This window comes from Spermophilus citellus (assembly GCF_964194105.1).
Source record: "Spermophilus citellus genome assembly, chromosome: 6".
Classification (NCBI taxonomy): domain Eukaryota; kingdom Metazoa; phylum Chordata; class Mammalia; order Rodentia; family Sciuridae; genus Spermophilus; species Spermophilus citellus.
This window is the reverse complement of record NC_138187.1, coordinates 110,621,741-110,648,714: the sequence shown is the minus strand read 5'-3', so window position 1 is coordinate 110,648,714 and position 26,974 is coordinate 110,621,741. Positions and strand designations below refer to the sequence as shown.

Sequence of the window (26,974 nt, the reverse complement as noted above, 5' to 3'; positions counted from 1 at the left end):
CCGCGCAGTCTACTGGGAGGATTCCACCCAGCAGTATGGTGGATCTGTCCTGTCCCTGTTCCTCCCGGCCCCTCCACCCACCTATCCTCTCCGCCCCTGGCCGTCTCCCCTCCCGGGAGGGGGGGGAATGCTCCGGCGGGCGTGAGGGACGGGCGGGCGGGGTCGGAGGTAAGGTCGGCGGGGGACCGCCCCTCCCCCTCCTCTGCCGGCAACTGGCTGCCATCGGACGCATTTCCACCACAGCGGGGCAGGCGGGGTCAGAGATGGAGTCAGCGAGGGACTGCCCCCTCCTCCGTCTGCCCTGCGAGCGGGAAAGGTGGCTGGGGGCACCCTGCCCTTTCCCTCCCTCGTGGAGGCAGAAGGGACCGGTCCCCGGAGTCTAGTCAAGTTGCTTGGGAATACAGCCCCAAAGCGGGTGGTAAACTTTGCTCCCCTTGGTTAAACAAAATTAGGAAAACAATGTTTTCTTTCCCTCCCATAGTCGGCTTGAGTGCAAATACAGATGCCTGCTGGAGATTTAACAACTTTGACATCTCGCTTTGACTTTTCTCAAAGCCCTGTCCTCATTATTAAATTGGTGTTAATTGGCTTTGGGGGATGGGAACCAAATTTTCAGTCACAAATTTTGACACTCTTGAGGGGACTTTTAAGGAGTCCCCACTCTGCTTTCTTGGGGAAGCCTAGCACTCGAAACCACTGCTGGCAGAGGATGAGATTTTTGGGAGCTGGCTACTAAAAGGTTAAAAAAAATGCCTAGTGCCTAAGGTCAAACCAAACTGGAGAAGCTAATCCTGTAAGTGAAAGGGAAAACTGAGGAATTCCCAGCAGCTGCCAGAGCCATTTTCGCTTTGGGGAAATTTCCTCATTTTTTCTCTGCACTGTAAGGATTACTCCACCTAAATGCAGTAAAGTCAGTCACACTGAGACCCTTGATTTTACACCTATAATTGCCCCTATGTGAGAACATCTGGTCCACTCATGGGAAATCTAAGGTGCCACTGATAGGAGTCATAATTAAATAGAAGTTCAAAACCTAGAGAGATTTTTTTCTTATCTGGTCTGTTTTAAAGGTTATTAGAGATTGTTTCTTGGGGATAATCTAGGTTGAATATGTATCTAAAAGATGATTTTTTTATTGTAATAATCTGGTATCTGAATGGGTTTCTAAAGCATTGCACTATCTTGCAGTTAAAAGTTGGGTTTGAGCAATCGTTTAGTGTGATTTCAGATAGTTCATGCCAGAGAACTTAAATACTTAGGATAGAAAATTAAAAGAACTCTACTTCCAAGTTGGCAAGTAACTCCCAATCATTCAGTTTTATTTTTTCATCAATTTTTGAACTGGGTAGCCTAAGGAGATTTCACTAGGTATACAGTGCATTGATTTGGGCAAGGATAATAAATTATGCTTTGGTATCTGTTTCTCTCAGTGTGTAAGATTTAGGAAAAAGTGTTGAATTAAAACGTTGGTCTGTCTTATAGAAATGACATTAATTAGCAACAGTCTTGGGAATTTTCAAAGCTTAATTTTAGATATACATGGTAGATTAATTTTAGATATACATGTGTGGATTTTTTTTTTCCAGGTGACTTAATGTAACTTAATACTACTTTAGGAACTTCAGAACAAAGAACGTAGCTTAATGATCCTGAAGGAACTTCTTCTGATGGTGGCTTTTATATTATCAAGAAAGATCCTATTTTCAGTTTTGTGTGAGCAAGTTTTTCTAGTGTAGAAAGATATAAAGATAAAATTTTGTAAATTGTATCTTAAACTTTTACCATAATTTTCAACTTCCAAACCTGAAAATTGTGACTTATGGTTAAAATGCCTTAGGCATGAAGTTTCTGCTCAGAATTCCGGTTTTCCCAGGTCCTTCCAGACCTCAGCCAGGACTTAAGTTGATATGCAAATAGAAGAAGCCTGGAGCACTCAGTAGGAGACAGATCTGAGGCCCAAGGGAAAAAAAAAAAGGGTAAAAGTGTCTTTTTATGGGAACTCAAACTAGATTAAACCAAAGAGTAAATTGTATGGCATTTACTAATTACTGGCCAGTCAATATTTTTTTCTAGGACTTTTGCCTTTTCTTAGATTCTATATTTTTTTCAGCTCATGATATTGTTCCTACAGACAAGTTAACGTTTTTCTGATAAGTTCTATTTTTGATCAACTGGAGTTTTTTTTTTTTTTTTTTAAACATTGCAATGAGATTTCACCTGAGAAAGCTGCAAGGCCTTTTGTGTTATGTGTTACACTTGTGTTACGTATTGTATGTCGGTATGTCTGTGTGTATGTCCATATATCATGCAGTGATATGACAATTGAAAGATGAGGAGCGCTCATGAAAAAAAAATTTAAAAATGGATCCAAATATCTTTAATTCATGTGATTCAAATGGTTCAATTTAGATTGGGTAAACAGATAAAAGTAAAGATGTCTTTAAAATTAAACTTATAAGTTTCTCTAGGTGTTCAAAAAGGCCCTAATAAAATGTTAACTCTGCTTAAATTTAAAAGTTTACAAGTATTGTTTCAAAATGTGAACAAAAGGAGGTTAATAGATAAAAAAAGAAACTAAAAGGTTCTAGGTATGGAACTAATAGAGAGAAAAAATTGTGTTTCTAGATAGGAGAGTCTATGTGACTAAGTAATCAAGGTTTAAGTAAGGGATAAAGGAGGTTTATGTAAATTGGTTATGTGTATAAGTTTTTGAGTAAGTTACACAACTATGGTTAAACAACAACTGTTGTTTTTCAATACTTTTCTTGTGTTCTCTTGCTCTGCATAATGAAGTTCCTTCAAATCCAACTGCAGAAAGTCTCAAATCAAACTTCCAACCAGCTTCTGCTTAGGCACTACCACCCTCTGATGACCGATGGACCCCCAACATCTTCAAGAGAACAATTCACTCAGTGCTGAAGCTCACTACCAGGCACGATGGAATGCAGCGGACATCAGACAGCGGGAGACAACAAATTCAGAGAACCTCTTAATCTGCCATCCTGGATTCATGAGTTTTTATGTCCTTTTAAGCTTCCTCATGGTCCTTGGTCTCTTTTCTGTCAGCCCCCCAACATGGTACTTCTGCCAGAAATAGATCTTTGCTCTGATTTTTATCTTCATTCTGTTTTTATTCGCTCTAATCTTCTTCAGGTGTTGGTGATGATATCTGAAAGAACTTGCCAATGGAGGGGTTGCCTGCCATTTATCTAACCCTGCCATCTCCCCCTCAGTCATTTCTTTAAAAGTCAAACTTAGTTAATATAAAATCATCAATGTAACTGTGATGTTGCTAATGTGTTCATATCGTCCAGGTATACAAGTCTGTAAGGTAAAACCTTCAAAAGAGCATTATATCAAGCTGGTGTTCTAAAGTTGTATGGTAATTTTAGGCTCAAAGAAAAAAACATGTTGGAGATTTAATTATATCATTTGTGTTCTATAACTGGACTTGTTATCAGTAAGATATGTAAAGTTCTATGTTAATGAGAGCCTAATCTGTGTAAAGGTTTTATTGCAAAACACAAAAGTACTTTGCTACTTTCCTACAAGAGGTTAGAAGCTTTCAGCCTTTTTTTAATTCATGTTTTAGATGTGATATTATGTTATGTTAGCTAATGTTCATGTAAACTTGAGCAACAATTTATATAGGCTTTGTAAAATGATGTCTGAAAAAACAAAGATCAGCTTCAGAACTATAGTACTTAAGATTTATGAAGAGCCCCGCCTTACTTGAAATAAGGCTCTATGTCCCATCTCACTGCATGTAAAAGAGACTATGAAAGAGGTAGGCCAGGGGCTGGGGATGTGGCTCAAGCGGTAGCGCGCTCGCCTGGCATGCGTGCGGCCCGGGTTCGATCCTCAGCACCACATACCAACAAAGATGTTGTGTCCGCCGAGAACTAAAAAATAATAAATATTAAAAAATTCTCTAGGGGCTGGGGATGTGGCTCAAGCGGTAGCGTGCTCGCCTGGCACGCATGCGGCCCAGGTTCGATCCTCAGCACCACATACAAACAAAGATGTTGTGTCCGCTGAAAACTGAAAAATAAATATTAAAAAATTCTCTCTCTCTCTCTCTCTCTCTCTCTGTTTAAAAAAAAAAATTCTCTCTCTCTCTCTCCCTCTCTCTCTCTCTCCCCCCTCTCTCACTCTCTCTTTAAAAAAAAAAAAAAAAAAGAAAGAAAGAAAGAGGTAGGCCAGATTTCAGTACATTTAAAGTTGTGCCCAAAAGCTGGTTTTTGTCACGATTGCCAGGATATCAAACAGGGGATTATAATGTATAACTCTGCCAAAATTCTAGGTAGCTATTACATAAACTAAAATATGTTTTTACCCTAGTTAGTTTTGTTTTGTAGTTTGCTTTTAGATGGACTAAGGATTGCCTGTTAATGTTTTAAAGAGGTACTGCTTTAAGAGCTCACGACCTGGGTTAATTTAAGATAATGTGTTACAAGGAGTTATCACCTACAGGATAGAGAGATAGGTACTAAAGCCCAGTACCCTTAATATAAGGCTGTTAACTTACTTGCTAGATGTTTAAGATTAAGTTTTAAAATTAAAAATTTGGCTCTTGCCCTCTGAGTCAGTCTGAATCACGGAATAGGGGACTTCTTCAAAGGGCTCTGCAACTCTAGCCCACATAACTTCCCGAGCAGGGAGATTAATGAGACCAGTAGAGGGCAGAAGGCCAATCAGTGCATTTGCTGTAAAGAGGAGGGTCATCAGAGAAGGAAAACATCCCTGATGCTTCCAAGGGAAGCCGTATGGTCAAGCAAGGCCTGGACCCATCCTAGCGCAAATGGCACTAGCGGTACTGAGAAACTGCTGTAAGTTCCCCGAGGACTCCCAGAGAGACTCAGCTGACTATTAACAATAGATGGAAACAAAAGTCAGTTTGGCTTGCTTCATCTTAAACACTTAGCAAAGACAGTCAAAGCCAAAACACAGCTGTTCCCGGGCATTTTAAATGATAATAATAGTTAAATATAACTTCCATAAATAAGTAAGCTGGAGGCTGCAAAAGAGATTCTTAGGTAAAAATGCCTGATAACTATCAAAAAAAAACTACCAGAGTAGTTTTAGCTTAAGGCCCACAGATATTCCTAACCAACGCAGGTAGGCTTAATGTTTGCTAGTATGGTTATCCAGCCCTACAGTCACAGAATTAAAGATTTCTCTTAGACACAGAGGTCATACTAGTAAAAGGATTTTGCAAGATCAGATGGCATTAAATTATTAGACTATATCTTAAGGGAAAGGGCATCTGTAAACCTAAATGTTAGTTGTTGTGTTTACATCCCTGACATTTCTGGCAATGTGACAAATATCCTCAAAGATTTACATGCTCAGATAGAAGCCATGTCCTCAGCAACATTGTCGTGGAAACAGTATCTTAGCTCCTAGTTCCTGGTACTGCCTGATAGAAAACATTGTTAGTCTTTGTCTTGGCCATTATACTCATTGGCATATTTCTGTGTTGTGGCATTTATTACTCCATCAATATGGTTCCAATACTAATGAGTTCTTGTCTCTCTTTTAGACCACCTATTACTCGAATGGCCCTCCAGCCTATGACTTCTCAATTGGACTTTTAGTATGGACCACTCGATAGACCTGATATTTTTAAGGGGGACTCCAAACTGCTTGCCCCACACTGTCCCTTTTCAGCCTGAAGAAGCCAGAGAGATCCTCTTCGTCCCCCTTCCTCACAGCAGTAAGGAGTTCCCAAATTAGAGGGGGGAATGAAGCCAGATTTAAAGTTAGGTAGTCAGTGTAGTTAGATAAATCAGGGTCTAATACCGAGTGAAATCTAAAATGGAGGCCATTCTAAAAATGATTCCAGGAAACACAGGACAACTCATGGTAATCAGACAGCAATATGCTCCACTGACAGAGATAAAAAATGAGACTCCCCAATAATTATGATTCATTACTTTTAAGATTAAAAGTAGTCAGAAAAAGGAGTGGGGAATGTAAAGGTAAAATTTCTAAGCTGATTCTAAGCTGCAAAAGCCTGAGTTAAAATGTAAAAGACTGGGCATTGTAAAGCTTCTAAATTGCAAAGCTTGAATTAAAATGTAAAAGACTAGGTATTGTTAAGTTCCTCTGCTACACCCAGAACCTGAAATTCCTGAGATAGTTAAAACAATGCCCTACTGGCCATTTAGCCTAGGGCCCTGTGCAGTTTGTCACAGGGCCCGAACCAATCAGTTTGAATGTGTACCTCGCTTAGAAGTGACCAATCACCCCCCGCCCGACCTGTTCCCGCCAATGAATGTGCTAATCACCTCTCAGAGTTGTTGTTCAATTTTCCCGCGCCTCATGATGATTTGTTCTGATGTATGCAAAGCCCACCCCCCCCCGCCCTCCCCAAAAAGTGTACATAAGCTCTGCTTGACCTCTGCTCTGGGCGCTGGGCTGCTCTCCCTTCTTGAGTGAGCCTTGAGCCTCAGCGCGCTGAATTAGGATCCTCTTCAATAAACTCCCTCCTGCTCATTGCATGAAGCTGGTCTCTTGTGGTCTCTTTCTCCAATGATTCGCTGGACCCTTACACTGCTAAGCCACAATCCCAGCCCTAAAGACTCTTTTAAAATTAGTGAATTAACACATACAGAGTCACCTGATTTGTACAAAAGTCCCTTGTCAATAAAATGTAAAAAAGGTAGTCTATAGGATAAAGGACACAGAGAAACCACAAAGAATAAATCAACTTTGAACCATACTTCAGAAACATAAAATAATCAATATCAGTGAATCAAAGACCTAAATGGAAAGATTTTTTTTTTGAACGATTACAGGAAGAATTTCCAAGATTATAGAAAAAATGTTAATGATCTTAAGGTTAGAAAAAAAATCCCTAAAAGAAGCACTAAAAACAATAATCTTAAAGAAGAGTTTAATTTAACTGAATCTCATATACACTAAGGATTTCTGTTCAATACAAGATTTATTACTGAAGCCAGATTTAAAGTTAGGTAGTCAGTGTAGTTAGGTAAATCGGGTCTAATACCGAGTAAAATCTAAAATGGAGGCCATGCTGGGAATGACTCAGGGAAAACACAGGACAACTCATGGAATGTTAATGAAGTCCCAAAAAGGCCCTAGGCCAAAGTCCACCTCAAAGAAGTGTTAATGAACAGCCCCCAGCAAACTTAAAGATAGCCCATCACAAAGAAGTGTCCCACCCGTTGGGCCTTTCAACCTACATTCCATCCCCAAAACTATAAGAAGGAGAAACAACGGCACTTCCACGGATTCCACCTCTTGGGTCCCCTTCTTCCTCCGGGAGAAGTCTTTTCTGCTGTCCTTTAATAAACTTCTAATTTCTACTCTGACCTTGCCTCGGCGTGCTTCTTTGGTGTTATTCAACATCGGGGAAGCAAGGACTCGTCACCGGTCAACAGCGGTATCATTACGAGAGGGAAAAGCCAACCCACTCTTTCACTATACACACACCATATATCCTCAGAAACCACTCATATCTAGAATACACCAATATACCACCTGTTTCACTCTTCCTGCTTAGAATTGCTTTAGCTATTCTAGGTCTCTTATTTTTCCAGATGAATTTCATGATTGCTTTTTCTATTTCTGCAAGGAATGCCATTAGAATTTTGATTGGCATTGCATTGAACCTGTAAAGTGCTTTTGGTAATATGGCCATTTTAATGATATTAATTCTGCCTATCCATAAGCAAGTATATCTTTCCATCTTCTAAGGTCTTCTTCTATTTCTCTCTTTAGGGTTCTGTAGTATAGGTCTTTCACCTCTTTTGTTAGGTTGATTCCCAAGTATTTTTTTTTTTTTTTGAGGATATTGTAAATGGGGTAGTTGTCCTCATTTCCATTTCAGAGGATTTGTCACTGATATACAGGAATGCCTTTGATTTATGCATGTTACGCAGCACTAAAAAATAACAAGATCATAGCATTTGCAGGGAAATGGATGGCATTAGAGCAGATTATGCTAAGTGAAGTTAGCCAATCCCTAAAAAACAAATGCTGAATGTCTTCTCTGATATAAGGGGGGTGACTCAAAATAGAGTAAGGAGGAAGAGCATGAGAAGAAGATTACCACTAAATAGGGAAGAGAGGTGGGAGGGAATGGGAGGGAGAAGGAGAACTGCACGGAAGATGGAAGGACACCCTCATGGTTATAGAAAATACATGTATGATGATGTGAGGGGGAAGAAAGAGAGAGAGAAATATGTCACATTAGATTGGGTAGAGAGAGGTGATAGGAGGGGAGGGGGGATAGGAAGGGCAGCAGAATAAAATAGACACTAGTATTGCTGTATTTATATACATGGCCGTATAATCAATGTGATCCTGCAACCTGTACACGTGGAAAAATGAGAATTCATACCCCATTTGAATCAAATGTATGATATGTTAAGATCATTGTATTGTCATGAGCAACTAATAAAAAAAAAAAAAAAAAAGAATACACCAATAAGTCACACAACCCACCCAGCTGGCTCCTGGCTTCTCAACCCCCAAATGTTCACTTGTTCCTAAGGGATATCCAAGTGATATGAAATGATATGAAAATAAGTGCTGAACTTTAAGAGGAAATACAAAATGAAATCACAAAAAAAAAAAAAGGTAACTCTTTTTTTTTTTTTTTTTTACCAAAAATTGGTTGAAGTCAGAAAATGAGCCAAGCATTAGTAAGGCTTTGATACAACTAGGAACTAAATACACTGCCAGTGGGAGTATAAATCAATAAGCACTTGCAAAATTACTTGGCACTATATACTGAAGCTTAATATGCCTACTGTGACCCAGCAATTCCATTCTTAAGTTTATATCAAACTTAAATGAGTGCCTAAATCTCACAAAGACAAGTACAAGAATATTTGTACAATCATTATTCTTAATTCCTATAAATATCTTGAATGTTCAACAACACTAGTGAAGCCAGATTTAAAGTTAGGTAGTCAGTGTAGTTAGGTAAATCAGTCTAATATCATATCAAGTGAAATCTAAAATGGAGGCCATGCTGAGAATGATTCCTGGGAAATGCAGGACAACTCATGGAATGTTAATGAAGTCCCAGAAAGGCCCTAGGCCAAAGTCCACCCCAAAGAAATGTTAATGGAACCCAGGAAACAGCCCCCAACAGATTTGGAGATAGCCCATCCCAAGAAGTGATAATGAAGTCCTTCCTGCCCAGATTACCTGTGTCCCAACCCTTCCCCCTTACATTCCATCACCAAAACTATAAAAAGGGGAGACAACCGCACTTCCACGGATTCCACCTCTCGGGTCCCCTTCTTCCTCCAGGAGAAGTCTTTTCTGCTGTCCTTTAATAAACTTCTAATTTCTACTCTGACCTTGCCTCGGCGTGTGCTTTTCTGGTGTTATTCTTCAACATGGGGGAAGCAAGGACTCGTCACAGGCCAACAGCGGTAACAATAGTGTGAATAAATAACATATGGCTATACTCATTCAAAGAAATACTGTACACCAATGAAAAACAAGGATGGATTATAAAAATAAGGAGAGAAATGAATTACAGTAGATGGGGTAGAGAGAGAAGATGGAAGGGGAGGGGAGGGGGGATAGTAGAGGATAGGAAAGGTAACAGAATACAACAGTTACTATTATGGCATTATGTAAAAATGTGGATGTGTAACCGATGTGATTCTGCAATCTTTGTAATGTTTTGAATAACCAATAAATTAAAAAAAAAGTATAACGTGATGCAAAAGACTCCATGAACAAGAGTATATAGCACCTAACTCCATTTATATAAAACTAAAAAAACAGGCAACATAAATCTATGATAGAAGTCAGAATAGAGGATTAACAAGGAACTGGTTATTCAAACAGAGAGCAAGAGCCTATCTGACTGCTATAAACAGTCTATCTTGAGCAGCACAATGGTTATACAAGTTCATACAAAATGTAATAATCCCTCAAGTCATATATTTAATTACTTTTTTTAAAATGTTAAGACCTCAAAATAAACATATTTTGGACAAATAAAATAGACAATTTACTCACAGCAGACATACACAAGAGAAATAATATAGAGAAAAATACTACAGAGAACTTCTAGGTCAAAAGGGAAATCATTCCAAAGTGAAGCATATGAATGTGAAAACGCATGTGAATGTAAAGAACAAGAGAAAATAAAATGTTGATAAATCTGAATAAATAGGAACAGTATAATCATATCTTTTGGGATTTAAAATACATGTGGAACTAAAATAATGACAGCAATAACCAAATAAAAGTAGAAATCAGGTAAATGGTAATGGGTAACACATAGATTTAGCAAAAATAGGGGTAATGTAAAACACTCCAATAATCTAAGAAAAAGTAAAATATGGAGAAAAATCATACAGAATGGACAAGATAAATGTCAACTGACTATACATGCTCCAATTAAAAGACAAAAGATTTTCAAAACAGATTGAAAACAAACATCTAATCATAGTCTACTTAACAGTAAATATGCCATAATGTTATAGAAAGCTGAAATTGAAAGAATGGGAAAAGATTTTAATGTGAATACAAATAAAGAATTACATGGCTTGGGGCTGGGGTTGTGGTCAGTGGTAGAGTGCTCACCTAGCATGCATAAGATACCCCGGGTTCGATCCTCAGCATCACATAAATGTAAAATAAAATTATGTCCACCTAAAACTTAAGAATAAATATTTAAAAATAAAAAATAAAGAATTACATGGCTCTATTAATATCAGATTAAAAATTTTTATCAAAAAAAAAGTACTACAGAGGTAATAGAGAATATTCCATACGATAATGATAAAAGAGTTAATCAGAAATATAACTATTTGTTATCATCAAAAACTGAGAGGAATAATTACAAAAAAAAAAAGCAAATCCTCTCAGGAAATGACAGATCAAGAGAAAACACAAAGAAAATGAAAAATTTAAGCAAAATTAATGATTTTGACCTGATATTTATAGAATACTATACAGCAAATCTCAAAGGACTACTATCATACAGCATATATCCTCTAACCACTTGAAAATTATATAACTCAATAAAAATCCTCCAAGTGTTTAAAAAGTGAGAAATAAGCTTCTAAACTCTCAGATGCAACACAAAACACATTTAAAATATAAAATCGCATTGGAAATGACACTGCATTTGGGGGCAAAACAATAATGAAAACACAATGTATCAAAACTGGTCAGCTGTAGCTAACATTGCTTAGAAAAAAAAATACACAGCCTTAAATGTACATTTAAAATGAGGTGATAAACCATCGATAAATGAACAGATTTTTAAAATGTGGAATATATACATAATGGCATTTTACTCAATCATAAAGAATGAAATTATAGCATTTTCTGGTAAATAGATGGAAAGAACAAGTAAGGCAGTCGCAGAAAATCAAGAGCCATGTTTTCTACTATGTGGAAGGTAAAGCAAAATAAAGGAAATAAGGAGGGGAAAATCAGGTATCATAAAGCTACAAGAAAAATCAGTGGAGTATGAGAAAAGAGATGGAAAAGGAAGGAGGAAGGATGATAAAGGAGAGAAACTATGTAATGAATTTAACAAAATCACATTACATATAAAAAAATAAAATCATTTTACATATATAGTCCCTGCATATATAAATATACCACAGGGAATTTCACCTTTATTCTTAAGTAGAAAGAACCAATCAAAAATAAATAAATGAGCCGGACATGGTGGTGCACGCCTATAATCTGCAGCTTGGGAGGCTAAGGCAGGAGGATCATGAGCCCAAAGTCAGCCTCAGCAATGGGGAGGCAGGGAGGCGCTAAGCAACTCAGTGAGACCCAGTCTCTAAATAAAATACAAAATAGGGCTGGGAATGTGGCTCAGTGGTTGAGTGCTCCTGAGTTCAATCCCCAGTACCTAAATAAATAAATAAACAAACAAACAAATAAGAGTAAGGAAGATCAGTAAAATAAAGGAGAAGGTGAGGAGAAAGAGGAATGGAAGACTGAAATCAAATTCCATGCATGTTATGATTTTGTCAAAATGAACCCAACTACTCTGTATAGCTATAATGTTTCCAATAAAAGAAAAAGGCTAGAAACCAATGTTCTAATCCATTTCAATGAATTAGAAAAAAATATGGTAAATGAAAATCAAAGAGTAGAAGAAAATATTAAACAGCAGAAATTAATGAAGCAGAAAACAAGTTCACAGTAGCAAAACTCAAAAAGCCAGAAATTAATTGAAAAGAAAATAAAACTGATAAGCCCCTAGCAAGACAAATCAAAAATAAGATTAATAAATGTTCATTTGAATCAACACATGACCCATATGGAATTAAGTTTTGAAAATGAAATGATACAGATAAACTTACCAAAATTGACACATAACAGAAAGTAGTCTTGTTTCCATTTTTAAAAATTAAATATATTATGTTAGACTGTCTAACCAGCAACTTCCAAGCCAAATAGCTTCATAAATGAAAACCTATAAGCATGTAAGGAAAAAAAACAAGAGGGAGTACTTACTTCCCTCTTCTTATGGGACCAACAGAAATCAAGATACCAAAATCTGATCAGGACATTTGAAGCAAGAAAATTACAGACCAATTTCTCTCAAGAAATAGGCGCAAAAATCTAACAAAGGGGGGGAAAACAGATAAAAACAACAGCACATCAAATCCACTAATACATTAAAAAATAATAATAGATAATAATGAAGCTGGGCTTATTTTAGGAATACAAATTTATTTGTTCAACATTTGAAAATAAATAAATAAATATGTATAATTCAACACAATAACCAAGTAAAGGAAAAAAGAATACAAGTGTCTCAAATGATGCAGATAAAAAGTATTTTATTAAAATTCAACAAAATTCAGGCTGGGATTGTGGCTCAGTGGTAGAGCACTTGCCTAACATGTGTGAAGCACTGGGTTCGATTCTCAGCACCACATACCAATAAATAAATAAAATTTAAAAATTTGTCAACAACTAATAAAAATATTTTTTTTAAATTCAATAAAATTCATGATTTTAGAAGTATAATCAAGGGGCTGGAGTACATTGTAGCTCAGTGGTAGAGCGCTTGCCTTGTTACACATGAGGCACTAGGTTCAATTCCCAGCACCACATATAAATAATAAGCAAATAAAATAAAAGGTCCATCAACAACTAAAAAATATATTTTAAAAAAAACATATAATCAACTCAACTTGTTATGTTTGAATATGAGGTGTCCAACAAAAGCTCCTATGTTGATGCAAGAATATTCCGAGGTAAAATGATTAGATTATGACGGTTGAAACCTAATCAGTCCATTCTAGCTTGAATGAATTAACAGGGTAGTAACTGTAGGCAAGTGGGACAAGACTTCGCAGTCTTAAAAATTTGCAGTTTGGGCTAGGATTATGGCTCAGTAGTAGAGCGCTTACCTAGCACATGTGAGGCACTGGGTTCGATTCTCAGTATCATATATAAAAGGATGAATAAAATAACAATCCATTGACAACTAAAACTATATATATATTTTTTTAAAAACTTACATTTTGACCAAAAAGCATTTGGAAAATAGGGGCAAAGGAAGGTGTGCTGTTAAAGACATTATGAAACTAAAAAGAAGTTAAGTACTTTGCAGATACAACAGGAAAGATGTCTTGAGGACATCACAGGAATTTGCAAGAGCATACCCATTACAGGTTCAATGTTATAGAAGGGAAAACTAAAAGAAAAAATCCTGAGGGCACACTGCTCACAATGGGAAGGGGGTGGGGTTATTTCACCATAATTGGCATTGCAGGCAGGCACTCAGAAGTGGCAGAAGCTGTGATCCCAGGAGGCTCAGCTACTGTATAAGCTGGCAGTAGACCTTGGTAGCATGCATGTGGTGCTGGTTCTGCAGGAATGTAGGATGCTGAAGTTAAGGGGTCATGGAAGCTTCTATTGAGATTTCAAAGAAGCTCTAGAGGGTAGGCAAAGTATAGGAGGGCCAGAATTCCTACGGGGCTGCCCCTTGAGAGGGTGATGCATGAAGCTGTGAAGGTGAAGCCAAAGCTGGAAGAGAGGCCCAAGGAATTAAGAGATTATAGTAATGTGGACAGTGTACCAAGAAAAGTTGCTGGCTGCAGAGAGAGCCAGGCTAAAAGAGAGGCCATGTGGGTTGCAATAGGCAAAGTCTAAAGGGAGGAACTACCCAACTCCTTTGAAGAGCACAACTCTCCACTATGTCCTAGATGATGTACGTGGAGTTGTGGGACTTGTTTGCATGGCTTGGTTTCATTGGTTCCATCCCTTCTTTCTATGACCCTCTTCTTCTCTTTTGAAATGGAACAATCATTATGTGCCATTGTGTACTGGATATATGTAACTTGTTTTGGATAGAGTTCACAGCCAAGAGTCTGCCGTGAGTACTCAGATAAGACTTTGGACTTGAACTTTTGGGCAACGCTGAAACTGTTAATATTATGGGGACACATTGCATTGTGAGATGGATATGGGCTTTTGGGGGCCAGCAGCAGAATGTTATGGTTTAGATATGATGTGTCCCCTAAAAGATACTATCGTAATGCAGGGATACTCAGAGGTGAAATGACTGGGTTATAAGAGCTGCAGCCTAATCAGAACATCCTACTTTGAATGAACTGAGTAACTATAAGCAGTTGGTAAGGAGGTGGGTCACTGGGGACATGCCCTGGAAGGGTTGATCTTCCCTGCAGCCCTTCAGCCTCTTTTTACTCTGCTTCCAGGCCTGGCTGACTTGAAGTAAGCAGAGTTCCTCCACCCCACCCCCGCTTTACCTGATGTACTGATGTTCTGCCTCACTTTGGGCCCAGAGCAATGGAATCAGCCCACCACGGAATAACACTCTGAAACTGTGAGCCAAAATAAACTTTCCCAGGTATTTTGGTCACAGTAATGCAAAGCTGACTAACACAATTGCTAGCTCTAAGGGCAATAAATAAGATTCAATTAATTGCAATTATATTTTCAATAATTAGTAAATGGAATTTAATAAACCATTATAATTAAAATAACATCAAGAATATCACACATCCAGGAAAAATATGCAGAAATATGCAGAAATACTCTATATGGACTGAAAATTTATTGAAATTTATAAAGCCCTAAATAAATGGAGAAATATACCATATCCATGGATTAGCTGCCTCAATATTAAGATTTTAATTATCTGCAAACTGATTTCAAATTTCAATGCAAAACAAATTCAAATTTGAACAGGAGTGCATGGTGGGGAGATTATAAATGAGTAGAAATTGAAAAACTGATTCAAAATAATATGAAAATACACTGGAAGGAGAGATGGGCTGGTGGGGGAACAAGTCAGGTCATATGTACTATCAGATATCAAAAGTTCCTATAAACTAATTTAGAACAGTTTAGCACAAGGAAGCACAATCAGATCAAAGAAGAGTCCAGAAAATTAATCATATTTACATTAACATATGAAATATCTTAGAAAACACCTGATATAGAAATATTTCATTTAAAACTTATATTTTCCAATCAACCACATCAATTACAACAGCAAATAATATTTCAGTTAAATTATCTCACAACTGTATTAAACACCTTCTAAAACAATTAGCAAACATTCTATAAAATCTTCATCTCTTACCTCCCCAAAAGCTCCTCGACCAATCACCTTTAATATTTCAAAGTCTTCTCTATGTAATCGCATTTGTTTCACTTTAGAAGTAAATGGTTTAGCTGAAACAAAAGAGCAACATCAATTACTTTCTTAGAAATGTGATGCAAATTACATATGCAATAGATATGAGTATTACTTACACAATAAAAATTCAAATTATGATTAAGAATTAAGCCAAAATAGCCCAGCACAGTGCATGCCTATAATCCCAGTGGCTCAGGAGACTGAGGCAAGAGGATCACAAGTTCAAAACCAGCCTCAGCAACTTAGTAAGGCTCTGAGAACTCAGCAAGAGCCTGTCTCTAAATAAAATATAAAGAAGGACTGTGGATGTAACTCAGTGGTTAAGTGCCCCTGAGTTCAATCCCTGGTACAAAAAAAAAGCAAAAGTATGTAAAATCGCATCAAACTACACAGCCCTCCAAATAACCTGACATTCAAATTATAAGCATATAAACTATGCCTCTGCCTCATTACTGACACTAAACTACTGCTATTTTATAACCCAGTTTGGTTCTTAGAGAATACTTTTACATATACATCTTCCTCTAAGCAATATTCTACTTATCTAAAAGACCAGAAATCTAGATATTTTAATCCTATGAACATAACTGCAAAACAGCAAAGAAAAACTACTTAAGACTTCAACTCACTCCAGTCAGAAGAATGGCAATTGTCAGGAATACAAATAATAATAAATGCTGGTGAGAATGTGGGGGAAAAGGTGCACTCAAACATTGTTGGTGGGACTGAAAATGAGTATAATCACTTTGGAAAGTAGTGGGGAGATGCCTCAAAAAACTAGGAATGGTCTCATTGGAGTATTGATTTTATTACCTCATATATTCTAGAATGCCACATGTTCTGCTGGGGATAAAACTGTGCAATAAATGTCAAGTCTCTGTTTAAAAAAACAAAAAAATAGGAATGGAACCATCATATGACCCAGCTATCCCACTCCTTGGTCTTTATCCAAAAGAATTAAAATCGGCATTCTATAGCAATACAGCCACACAATCCACAATAGCTAAATTATGAAATCAATTGAGGTACACGAAAATATATGAATGGATTAAGAAAATGGTATTTGCCAATAAATTGATGGAAATGGAGAAAACCATGCAGCCAGACTCAAGAAATCAAGGGTCAAATGTTTTCTCTCATATGTGGACATTAAAGCAAAATTAAGGAAAAAAGGCAGTCAGGGAGGGGATCTGATACAATAAAGATATAGAGAAGACAGTGGAGTAGAAGATAGGGAGGGAGAAAGGGATGGGGGGGGGACAAGAAACAAATCTAACAGAATCATGTTATATACAAATATAAATGGCAAAAAAAGGAATATCTCATTTATGCATATGGAAAAAGTATCAATCAAAAATAATAAAAAGGGTGTGAAAGAAAGATCAGTAGAATAGAGGAGAAAGAAAAAGGGGAGGGAGTAGGGGAGGAAAGGGAAGGAGAAATGGGGATTGAAAATAAATTCCTTGTGTGTATAATTATGTCAAAAGGAACCCAGATGCTATGTACAAATACAATGCTCTATTTAAAAAAAAAAAAAAAAAAAAAAAAGACAAGGTAAAGAAACTTTAAAATTTCCTTTTGGTAAGCATATGATTGTCAGCTGGGCAAAGTGGTGCACCCCTGTGATCCCAGCAACTCAGGAGGATGAGGCAGGAGCATGACAAGTTCAAAGCCAGCCTTAGAAACTTAGCAAGGCCCTGCCTCTAACTATAAAAAAAGGGATGGGGATGTGGCTCAGTGGTTAAGTGCCCCAGGTTCTATCCCCAGTAACAACAAAAAAAAAAAAAAAAAAAAAAGAATATGACTGTCAAAATAATGTGTTAGCAACAAAGGATGACAGTCTTTTCAAAATAAAAATGAATAATATCTTGCCCTGAAGTAGTAGCATATACCCTAAAAGCATAAAGCAAATGAATACTGTAATATCATGAATAATTAAGATTAAAGATAATAAGGATTACCAGTTACACAAATTTTATGGGAGCCTACAGTAGTAACATAAATTAGTACCCCTGAAATTTTTTTCCCCTGGAACCTGTTAAAATACAAATCTCAGCTCCTTGTATTTATCGTATTCCTTTGACATGGCAAAACTATTCTATTTCCAGGCATTCAAAAATAGGTTGCTTACATCACAAATTTCTTCTCAATATTCAATGTTTACAAATTGTGCACCATGATCAAGTAGGATTCATCCCTGGGATGCAAGGCTGGTTCAATATATGAAAATCAATAAATGTTATTCACCACATCAATAGACTTAAAAATAAGAACCATATGATCATCTCGATAGATGCGGAAAAAACATTCGACAAAGTACAGCATCCCTTTATGTTCAAAACTCTAGAAAAACTAGTGATAACAGGAACATACCTCAACATTGTAAAAGCAATTTATGCTAAGCCTCAGCCTAGCATCATTCTGAATGGAGAAAAATTGAAGGCATTCCCTCTAAAAATCTGGAACAAGACAGGGATGCCCTCTCTCACCACTTCTGTTCAACATAGTTCTCAAAACACTGGCCAGAGCAATTAGACGAAAGAAATTAAAGGCATAAAAATAGGAAAAGAAAAACTTAAATTATCACTATTTGCAGATGACATGATTCTATACCTAGAAGACCCAAAAGGGTCTACAAAGAAACTATTAGAGCTAATAAATGAATTCAGCAAAGTGGCAGGATATAAAATCAACACGCATAAATCAAAGGCATTCCTGTATATCAGCGACAAATCCTCTGAAATGGAAATGAGGACAACCACTCCATTCACAATATCCTCAAAAAAAAAAAAAAAATACTTGGGAATCAACCTAACAAAAGAGGTGAAAGACTTATACAATGAAAACTACAGAACCCTAAAGAGAGAAATTGAAGAAGATCTTAGAAGATGGAAAAATATACCCTGTTCATGGATAGGCAGAACTAACATCATCAAAATGGTGATATTACCAAAAGTTCTCTATAGGTTTAATGCAATGCCAATCAAAATCCCAACAGCATTTCTTGTAGAAATAGAGAAAGCAATCATGAAATTCATATGGAAAAATAAAAGACCCAGAATAGCAAAAACAATGCTAAGCAGGAAGTGTGAATCAGGTCCAGACTTCAAACTATACTACAGAGCAATAGTAACAAAAACAGCATGGTACTGGTACCAAAACAGGCGGGTGGACCAATGGTACAGAATAGAGGACACAGAAACCAATCCACAAAACTACAACTATCTTATATTTGATAAAGGGGCTAAAAGCATGCAATGGAGGAAGGATAGCATCTTCAACAAATGGTGCTGGGAAAACTGGAAATCCATATGCAACAAAATGAAACTGAATCCCTTTCTCTCGCCATGCACAAAAGTTAACTCAAAATGGATCAAGGACCTTGATATCAAATCAGAGACTCTGCGTCTGATAGAAGAAAAAGTTGGCTACGATCTACATACTGTGGGGTCGGGCTCCAAATTCCTCAATAGGACATCCATAGCACAAGAGTTAATAACTAGAATCAACAAATGGGACTTACTCAAACTAAAAAGTTTTTTCTCAGCAAAAGAAACAACAAGAGAGGTAAATAGGGAGCCTACATCCTGGGAACAAATCTTTACTTCTCACACTTCAGATAGAGCCCTAATATCCAGAGTATACAAAGAACTCAAAAAATTAGACAATAAGATAACAAATAACCCAATCAACAAATGGGCCAAGGACCTGAACAGACACTTCTCAGAGGAGGACATACAATCAATCAACAAGTACATGAAAAAATGCTCACCATCTCTAGCAGTCAGAGAAATGCAAATCAAAACCATCCTAAGATACCATCTCACTCCAGTAAGTTTGGCAGCCATTATGAAGTCAAACAACAAGTGCTGGCGAGGATGTGGGGAAAAGGGTACTCTTGTACATTGTTGGTGGGACTGCAAATTGGTGCAGCCAATTTGGAAAGCAGTATGGAGATTTCTTGGAAAGCTGGGAATGGAACCACCATTTGACCCAGCTATTCCCCTTCTCGGTCTATTCCCTAAAGACCTAAAAAGAGCATGCTACAGGGACACTGCTACATCAATGTTCATAGCAGCACAATTCACAATAGCAAGACTGTGGAAGCAACCTAGATGCCCTTCAATAGACGAATGGATAAAAAAAAAATGTGGCATTTATACACAATGGAGTATTACTCTGCATTAAAAAATGACAAAATCATAGAATTTGGAGGGAAATGGATGGCATTAGAGCAGATTATGCTAAGTGAAGCTAGCCAATCCCTAAAAAACAAATGCCAAATGTCTTCTTTGATATAAGGAGAGTAACTAAGAACAGAGTAGGGACAAAGAGCATGAGAAGAAGATTAACATTAAACAGGGATGAGAGGTGGGAGGGAAAGGGAGAGAGAAGGGAAATTGCATGGAAATGGAAGGAGACCCTCAGGGTTATACAAAATCACATACAAAAGGAAGTGAGGGGTAAGGGAAAAATAATACAAGGGGGAGAAATGAATTACAGTAGAGGGGGTAGAGAGAGAAGAGGGGAGGGGAGGGGAGGGGAGGGGGGATAGTAGAGGATAGGAAAGGCAGCAGAATACAACAGACAGGAGTATGGCAATATGTAAATCAATGGAAGTGTAACTGATGTGATTCTGCAATCTGTATACGGGGTAAAAATGGGAGTTCATAACCCACTTGAATCAAAGTGTGAAATATGATATATCAAGAACTATGTAATGTTTTGAACAACCAACAATAAAAAAAATTAAAAAAAAAATATTCAATGTTTATTAATCATTGACTATTCCCTACATGCCAAGCATTTTACAGGATGCTGGAGATACAAAAATGACTAAAACGGGCCTCATATTTCGGTAAATAAATTATACAGTAAGTGTGATTCCATATAAAACTTTCAGTGTGGTTGAACACAAATTGCTGGTAAATAAAAACGTTTATCACCTTACAAGAAATCACAGAAATGCAAATTAACTTAACAGGGATATTCAATTATTTATCAATCAAATACGCCAAAAATTTAAAAATCTGAAACAACCATATGTCAGAAAAAATGTGAATAACAAGTACTATCATACATAACAGATGGAACTATTGATTATAATCTTATATAGAGATTTGGGGGGCTTTTATTTATTTATGGGGGGGGCGTCTTTTAACATGGTCTATTTCTTGAGTAGACTTTAGAAGCTGAACCCTTTTTTTATATTTAGAGATCAACCTTATTTGGACATAATGTGTTTTTTTAAATATACAGCTGAAACTGCTTTGATTTTATTTAGTAATTTTACATCTGTGTTTATAAACATAGTTTGTCTACAATTATCTTTTTTCTGTACTGCCTTCATCTGGTTTGGCACCAATGATATGTACAAACCTTTCTTTCCTATTTGCTGAAACAGTATCATTCTAGGTTGCTAAAGGATGTCAATGTGAAAATAAAATTATAAAACCTTTAGAAGACTACAGTTTACTATTACTTTAAGGTCTAATAAACTTGTAATAGTGAAAACATCTAACATAGGTGTCTTTTAGGTGGACTTTTGATAATTGATTTTTTCACATTATTGTCCATGTTTTCTATTTCTACACTCAACAATTAGATTAATTATATTTTCTATACAATGCATGCATGCATACATCAAAATTCAAATTTATGTGAATAAGGTGATTAATAATAATCTTTTGTTTTGGGGTTTGAGTTTTGTTTGTTTTTGTTTTTGTTTTTTTCTTTTTTATTGGAGATTAAATCCAGGGATGCTTTACCACTAAATTACATCCCCCAGTAATTTTTTTTCAATATTTTTTGTAGTTGTAGTTGGACACAATACCTTTATTTTTATTTATTTATTTTTATATGATGCTGAGGATCAAACCCAGTGCCTTGCTCATGCTAGGCGAGTGCTCTACTGCTGAGCCACAATCCCAGTCCTTTTTATTTTGAGACAGGACTGGCTAAATTGTCACAGCTGATCTTGATCCTCCTGCCTCAGCTTCCAGTCACTGGAATTACAGTTGTGTATACCTGGCTTTTTTGTCTTTAAAAAAGCCAGGATAGGTTTGGTATGTATTTAGTAACTATTTACATGGCTCTGTTTTCCTTGTTTTTAATTACCAGTATTATGAAAATCTGCATATGTTATAATCTTTTTTGCAAATATATACTTACATTTGTTGATTCTTTCTAAATTTGTGGGGTTTTTTTTCTCTTTAAGAAAATTCTTACCTGAATTTATATAAAACATCAGAAAAAGAAAGTAGAGACTAATACCATCCCCTACCACCGACATAAATAAATAAATAAATACTAAGCCATTTTGATACTAGACAAAAAGAGACATTACAGCAAAAAGTTATCAGTAGGAGAGAGATAAAAGGAGACCATATGATTTTTTAAAGTGTTCAACTAACCAGGACATGAGTCTAAACATGTATGTAACTAATAATATGATCTCGAATTACAGAAAGCCAAAATTTAGAAAACACAAATTCACATTTCTAGAAAGTTTTTCTCTCAGTAATCAATACTATTTAAAAAAAGGTAATATAATTGAACAATATACATATATAACACTCAGTACCTAAGAGTTGAAGAATATATTTTCTAACACACATTGAAACTACAGATTTTGATAACATTTCAAGTCATAAAATCCAAAGTACTGGGAACATAAAAACCAAATGTACATGTACAGAGTAATCAATAAAAGGTAGATTAGAAGAAAAGCCCCAAAACTCTGAAATTCAAATGATAAAAGTAATAAGATAATTAGAAAAAGAGAACTACCCCATATTTTAAAAAAATAGTATTTATCAATATTTCCAGGATATAGCCTAAAACAGTACACACACACACACAAAAAAAATAGAGCCTCCAATATTTACACTGGGAAAGAAAGAGCTAGAAATTAAAGTGTTAAACTTTCTCTCCCCACCCTCCAAAACCATTAGACAAAGAGAATTCAAAGTAGAAAGAAGAAAGCAAAAGCATTAGGGAATAAAATTATTTAATTTGAAAATAAACATAATAGGGTTGGGATTGTAGCTCAGTGGTAGAGTGTTTGCCTTGCACGTGTGAGGTGCTAGATTTGATCCTCAGCACCACCTAAAAATAAATAAATAAAATAAAGATATTATGTCCACATACAACTAAAAAAATTTTTAAATAAACACATAACAGAAAGGATTAACGAGGCCTTGAAAAGACTAATAAAACCAAAGAAAGAAAAAATAAAAAACAAATCTGAGAATGAGAAATTAAGACAAAACTACAACACTACTAAGCAAAGAGCATTAACAATCTAATCCAATAAATTTGAAAACACAGAAGTAAAAAAATTACTATAAGGAACAACCCATTTAAAAAAAATCTGAGTTGCCATAAGTCAAATCAATACTTTTAAACCTTCTACAAAGAAAACACCAATCTTGAACAGCTTTCCAAGTTCAAATAAGAAAACACACACACCCATTAACACACATGCTGAAGGCACTGAAGTAATGACAAACATGTATCATTCCAGGATCATAATATCTACAATTTATCCTTAGATGGTTCAGCAAAAATATGTGTGCATGTATATTATTTGGAGAGAACAAACAGCAGCACAAATGTGGCCAAAAACTAAAAATAGGTAAATCTAGAAGACTATTTGAGAGCTCATTATACTTACAAATTCTAATACTGTAATTTTGACAATAAAAGTTTTAAAACAGATTTCTAGACTAAAAAACAAAAGAGTAAATAAAATCATCACCATTAGCGGACCAATCAAAATGAAAGGAAATGTATATTACAGGCCACTGATATGTTCCTGTAATCCCAGCAGTTTGGGAGGGTGAGGAGGAGGACTGCAAGTTCAAAGTCATTCTCAGTAACAGCGAAGCACTAAGCAACTCAGTGAGACCCTGTCTCTAAATAAAATACAAAATAGTGCTAAGGATGTGGCTCAGTGGTAATCTCTGAGTTCAATCCCTGGTAGCACTCCCCCAACCAAAAAAATAAAAGATTTTTCTATCAAGGTTAAACCTGTATTCTGAGTTTCCTAATAGGTATCAAAAATGTGTGTGTGCTGTAATCTAAACCAGGTAGTTGAAATGTAGCCATTTTGAGTCTCCCATCCCAATATATCTCCCTTTGTCCTTAATCTTCCAATCATAATGCCAATAGTGTAATAGGTGATCCAATCCTAACTACAGCCCTTCCCCTCACCTTCCTCAATTTTAAAATGGTCAATCAAGTAGACTGTAACCCCCAACTCCTCCAATCAGAGCAAGGGACAGTGCTGCATTACAAATTGCCAAAATTTTGGAGGAGCATGCTCTTCTGCACAAGTAAACTTGATGAGTAACTTTTGAGTATGTGTCTGATTTCGTGCAGTACCCCAATATTTCTAACATGAGGAATAAGAAATGTGTTACAGCCAACAATACCTCAATTCAAACTTACTGCTCCTACCCTTACAAAACATACTCAGTGGGGAAAGTTGCTCCCCTAAAATCAAGAAGATAAAGATTCCTCCTTCAGCCACTTCTACTCTACTGTAAGTTCTAGCCAATAACAAACAGGCATGGGATGAGCATTCAAAATGGAAAGGAGAAATAAAGTATTCTGTGTTCACATACATATGAATGCATTTGCATGAAATGGGTAAATCTACAGAGAAGAAAGGAGGCTAGGTGGCTGAGAAAATGGAGTAATGTGAAGCAACTACTAATAATATGACGATTTCCTTGAGATATGATAAAAATGTTTAAAATTGAATTGTGTTGATGGATGCGTAACAACATGAATATACTAAGAATGTTAATTTAAATTGTATACTTTAAAGGTGTGAATTATATGGGATGCAAATTATAAATCAATAAAACTGCTTTAAATATTAATTGTATTTCTACATATTTGCAATGAACAATTAGAAAAGGATATTTTTTAAAATTCCATTTGCAATAGCATCCAGAACAATAAAGTACTTAGGAAAAAATTTAACAACAAAGTTGAAAGACTTTCATTTACAAAATATTGCTTAAAAATTTTAAAGACCTAAATAAATGGAAAGACATCCCATATTCTGGATTGGAAGAGTTAGTACTGTTAAGATGACAATGCCACCCAAAGCAATCTACAGGCCAAATGAAACCCCTATCAAAATTGCAATAGTATTTTTAATAGAAAAACTTATTCTAAAATCAAATGGAATTTCCATATACTCTGATTAGCCAAAACAATCTTGAAAGAGAACAAAGTTAGAAATCTCATACTTGTGATTTCAAAATTTGCTACAAAGCTGTAGTAATTAAAACAACATGGTATTGACATAAACATAGACATACAGATCAACAGATTAAATCAGAGAATCCAGAAATACATCTTCACATATGTGGTTAGTTGATTTCAAAAAGGGTGCCAAGATTAGTAATGAGCAGAGGACAATAAGCAAATTGTGGTGGGGAAACTGGCTATCTGCATGCAGAGGGATGAAATGAATCCTTACCTATGCCACATACAAAAATTATTTTGAAATGGATCAAAGATCTAAACTTAAAAGCTTAATCTATAAAACTCTTAGAAGAAAACCAAGAGGAAAATTTGTATGACATTGGGTAGATATAACAGATTTTGTGGATATGATAAAAAAGGCCCAGGCAAAAAAAAAGAGAAAATAAACTGAATTTCATCAAAGCTTTTGCATCAAAAGACACTATATTAGAGCTGGGGTTGTAGTTCAGCAGTAGAGCACTCACCTAGCACATGCGAGTCCCTGGGTTCGATCCTCAGCACCACATAAAAGTAAATAAATAAAATAAAGGTATTGTGTCCATGTACAACTAAAAAAAAAAAACATTTAAGTTTGACAATGTTGATACATACAGGCTTCTTAGAACTGGAAACAAGAGCCTAACTAAAACCCAAAATCATTATAACATCAATATCCTATGCTTAAAAAGGAGCTTTGAGCTGGGCACAGAGATATATACTTATAATCCCAGCAGCTTTGGAGGCTGAGGCAGAAGGATCACAAGTTCAAAGCCAGCCTCAGCAATTTAACGAGACCCTAAGCAACTTAGCGAGAACCAGTCTTTAAAAAAAAAAAATTTTTTTTTTAAAGGCCTGTGGATGTGGTTCAGTGGTAAAGCATCTCTGGGTGCAATCCCTGGTACCAAAAAAAAAAAAAAAAAAAAAAAAAAAAAACACCAGAGCCTTGATTTCTACTCTATCACAGGATCACAAGGTTATCATTAATCATAATTTAGTTCTTCCAAAAGCTAAATCAGAGGTCCAGATAAAAAAAGTCTGCAGAATGGACACTTTTTAGTGTCCATTTTTTATCAGATCCACAAAATCTGTTATATCTACCCAATGTCATACAAATTTTCCTCTTGGTTTTTTTCTAAGAGTTTTATAAATTAAGCTTTTAAGTTTAGATCTTTGATCCATTTCAAAATAATTTTTGTATGTGGCATAGGTAAGGATTCAATTCATTCCTCTGCATGCAGATAGCCAGAATGGAGACTGCAGAATGGACACTTATTCTAATTTGTGGTAAAAAGGAAAAAGGAACAATTAAATGCCTACAGGTGAGTAGAGTTATCTTGTGTATGCTACTCTAAATAATATAAAGGAAATGAACCAAAACAAAGCTAAGAGTTATAAAATTATTCAAAATGTCTAGGAAAATTTAAAAGATGCCTTCATATGTTGTTATAGTTGAGTTCAAAAATTCAATGATAGAGTCAGAAGATTTACTATTTCCTTGAATATTTCCTGTTTCTCCATTGCATTTGAGAAAAATTGATTTTACATTCAATTTACTTCCAAACGTTCATTAGCAATATTTAACAAAAATGCTTTATACAAAGATGTTTTTAAAAATTATTCTATCCATGAAAAGCCCATTTCAGGCACTGTGATTAAAATAATTTTTTATATTAAAGACAAAATGCAAAAAGACTTTATATTCATTATAACAACTGAAAAAGATTTCATAATTACTATACTATTGTCCTTGACAAAAATTAAGGCTATATAAGGGACCAATTGGGTTTGCTGTATTGCTAGATAAATGACATGCTATTCTGATAGATGCTATATTTAGTAATGCTTCACAAAATACTATACCATCTAATAATGACAATACCTTGAGACTCTCTCCAGTGCTACACAGTTTAGTACCTTCACTTGTGACACATATTTTCTGAGGTATCTATCTGCCATACTTCCTCCCTTTCCTTCTCTAAAAATCTCACCCTCAATTCTCAAGGGCAAATCAACTGGTACTTTTCACTATTAATAAAGTTTTTGCAGGTAATGCGCATAATATCTCCAGGC

General features: G+C 35.9%; 1 protein-coding gene across 13 annotated transcripts in view; it reads right to left on the bottom strand.

Moving 5' to 3' along the window:
• The window catches only part of CDC42BPA (CDC42 binding protein kinase alpha), a 327,214-nt gene that overhangs the window by 252,965 nt on the left and 47,275 nt on the right, over positions 1-26,974 (bottom strand). For all 13 annotated transcript variants that reach the window (XR_014022435.1, XM_081297456.1, XM_081297457.1 and 10 more), the window contains exon 2: positions 15,587-15,678. Coding sequence is in view for 12 of the 13 variants with exons in the window: in XM_081297456.1 (XP_081153582.1) it covers positions 15,587-15,678 (92 nt within the window). In the remaining variant the exon portion in view is untranslated. The remainder of the gene's footprint in view (positions 1-15,586; positions 15,679-26,974) is intronic.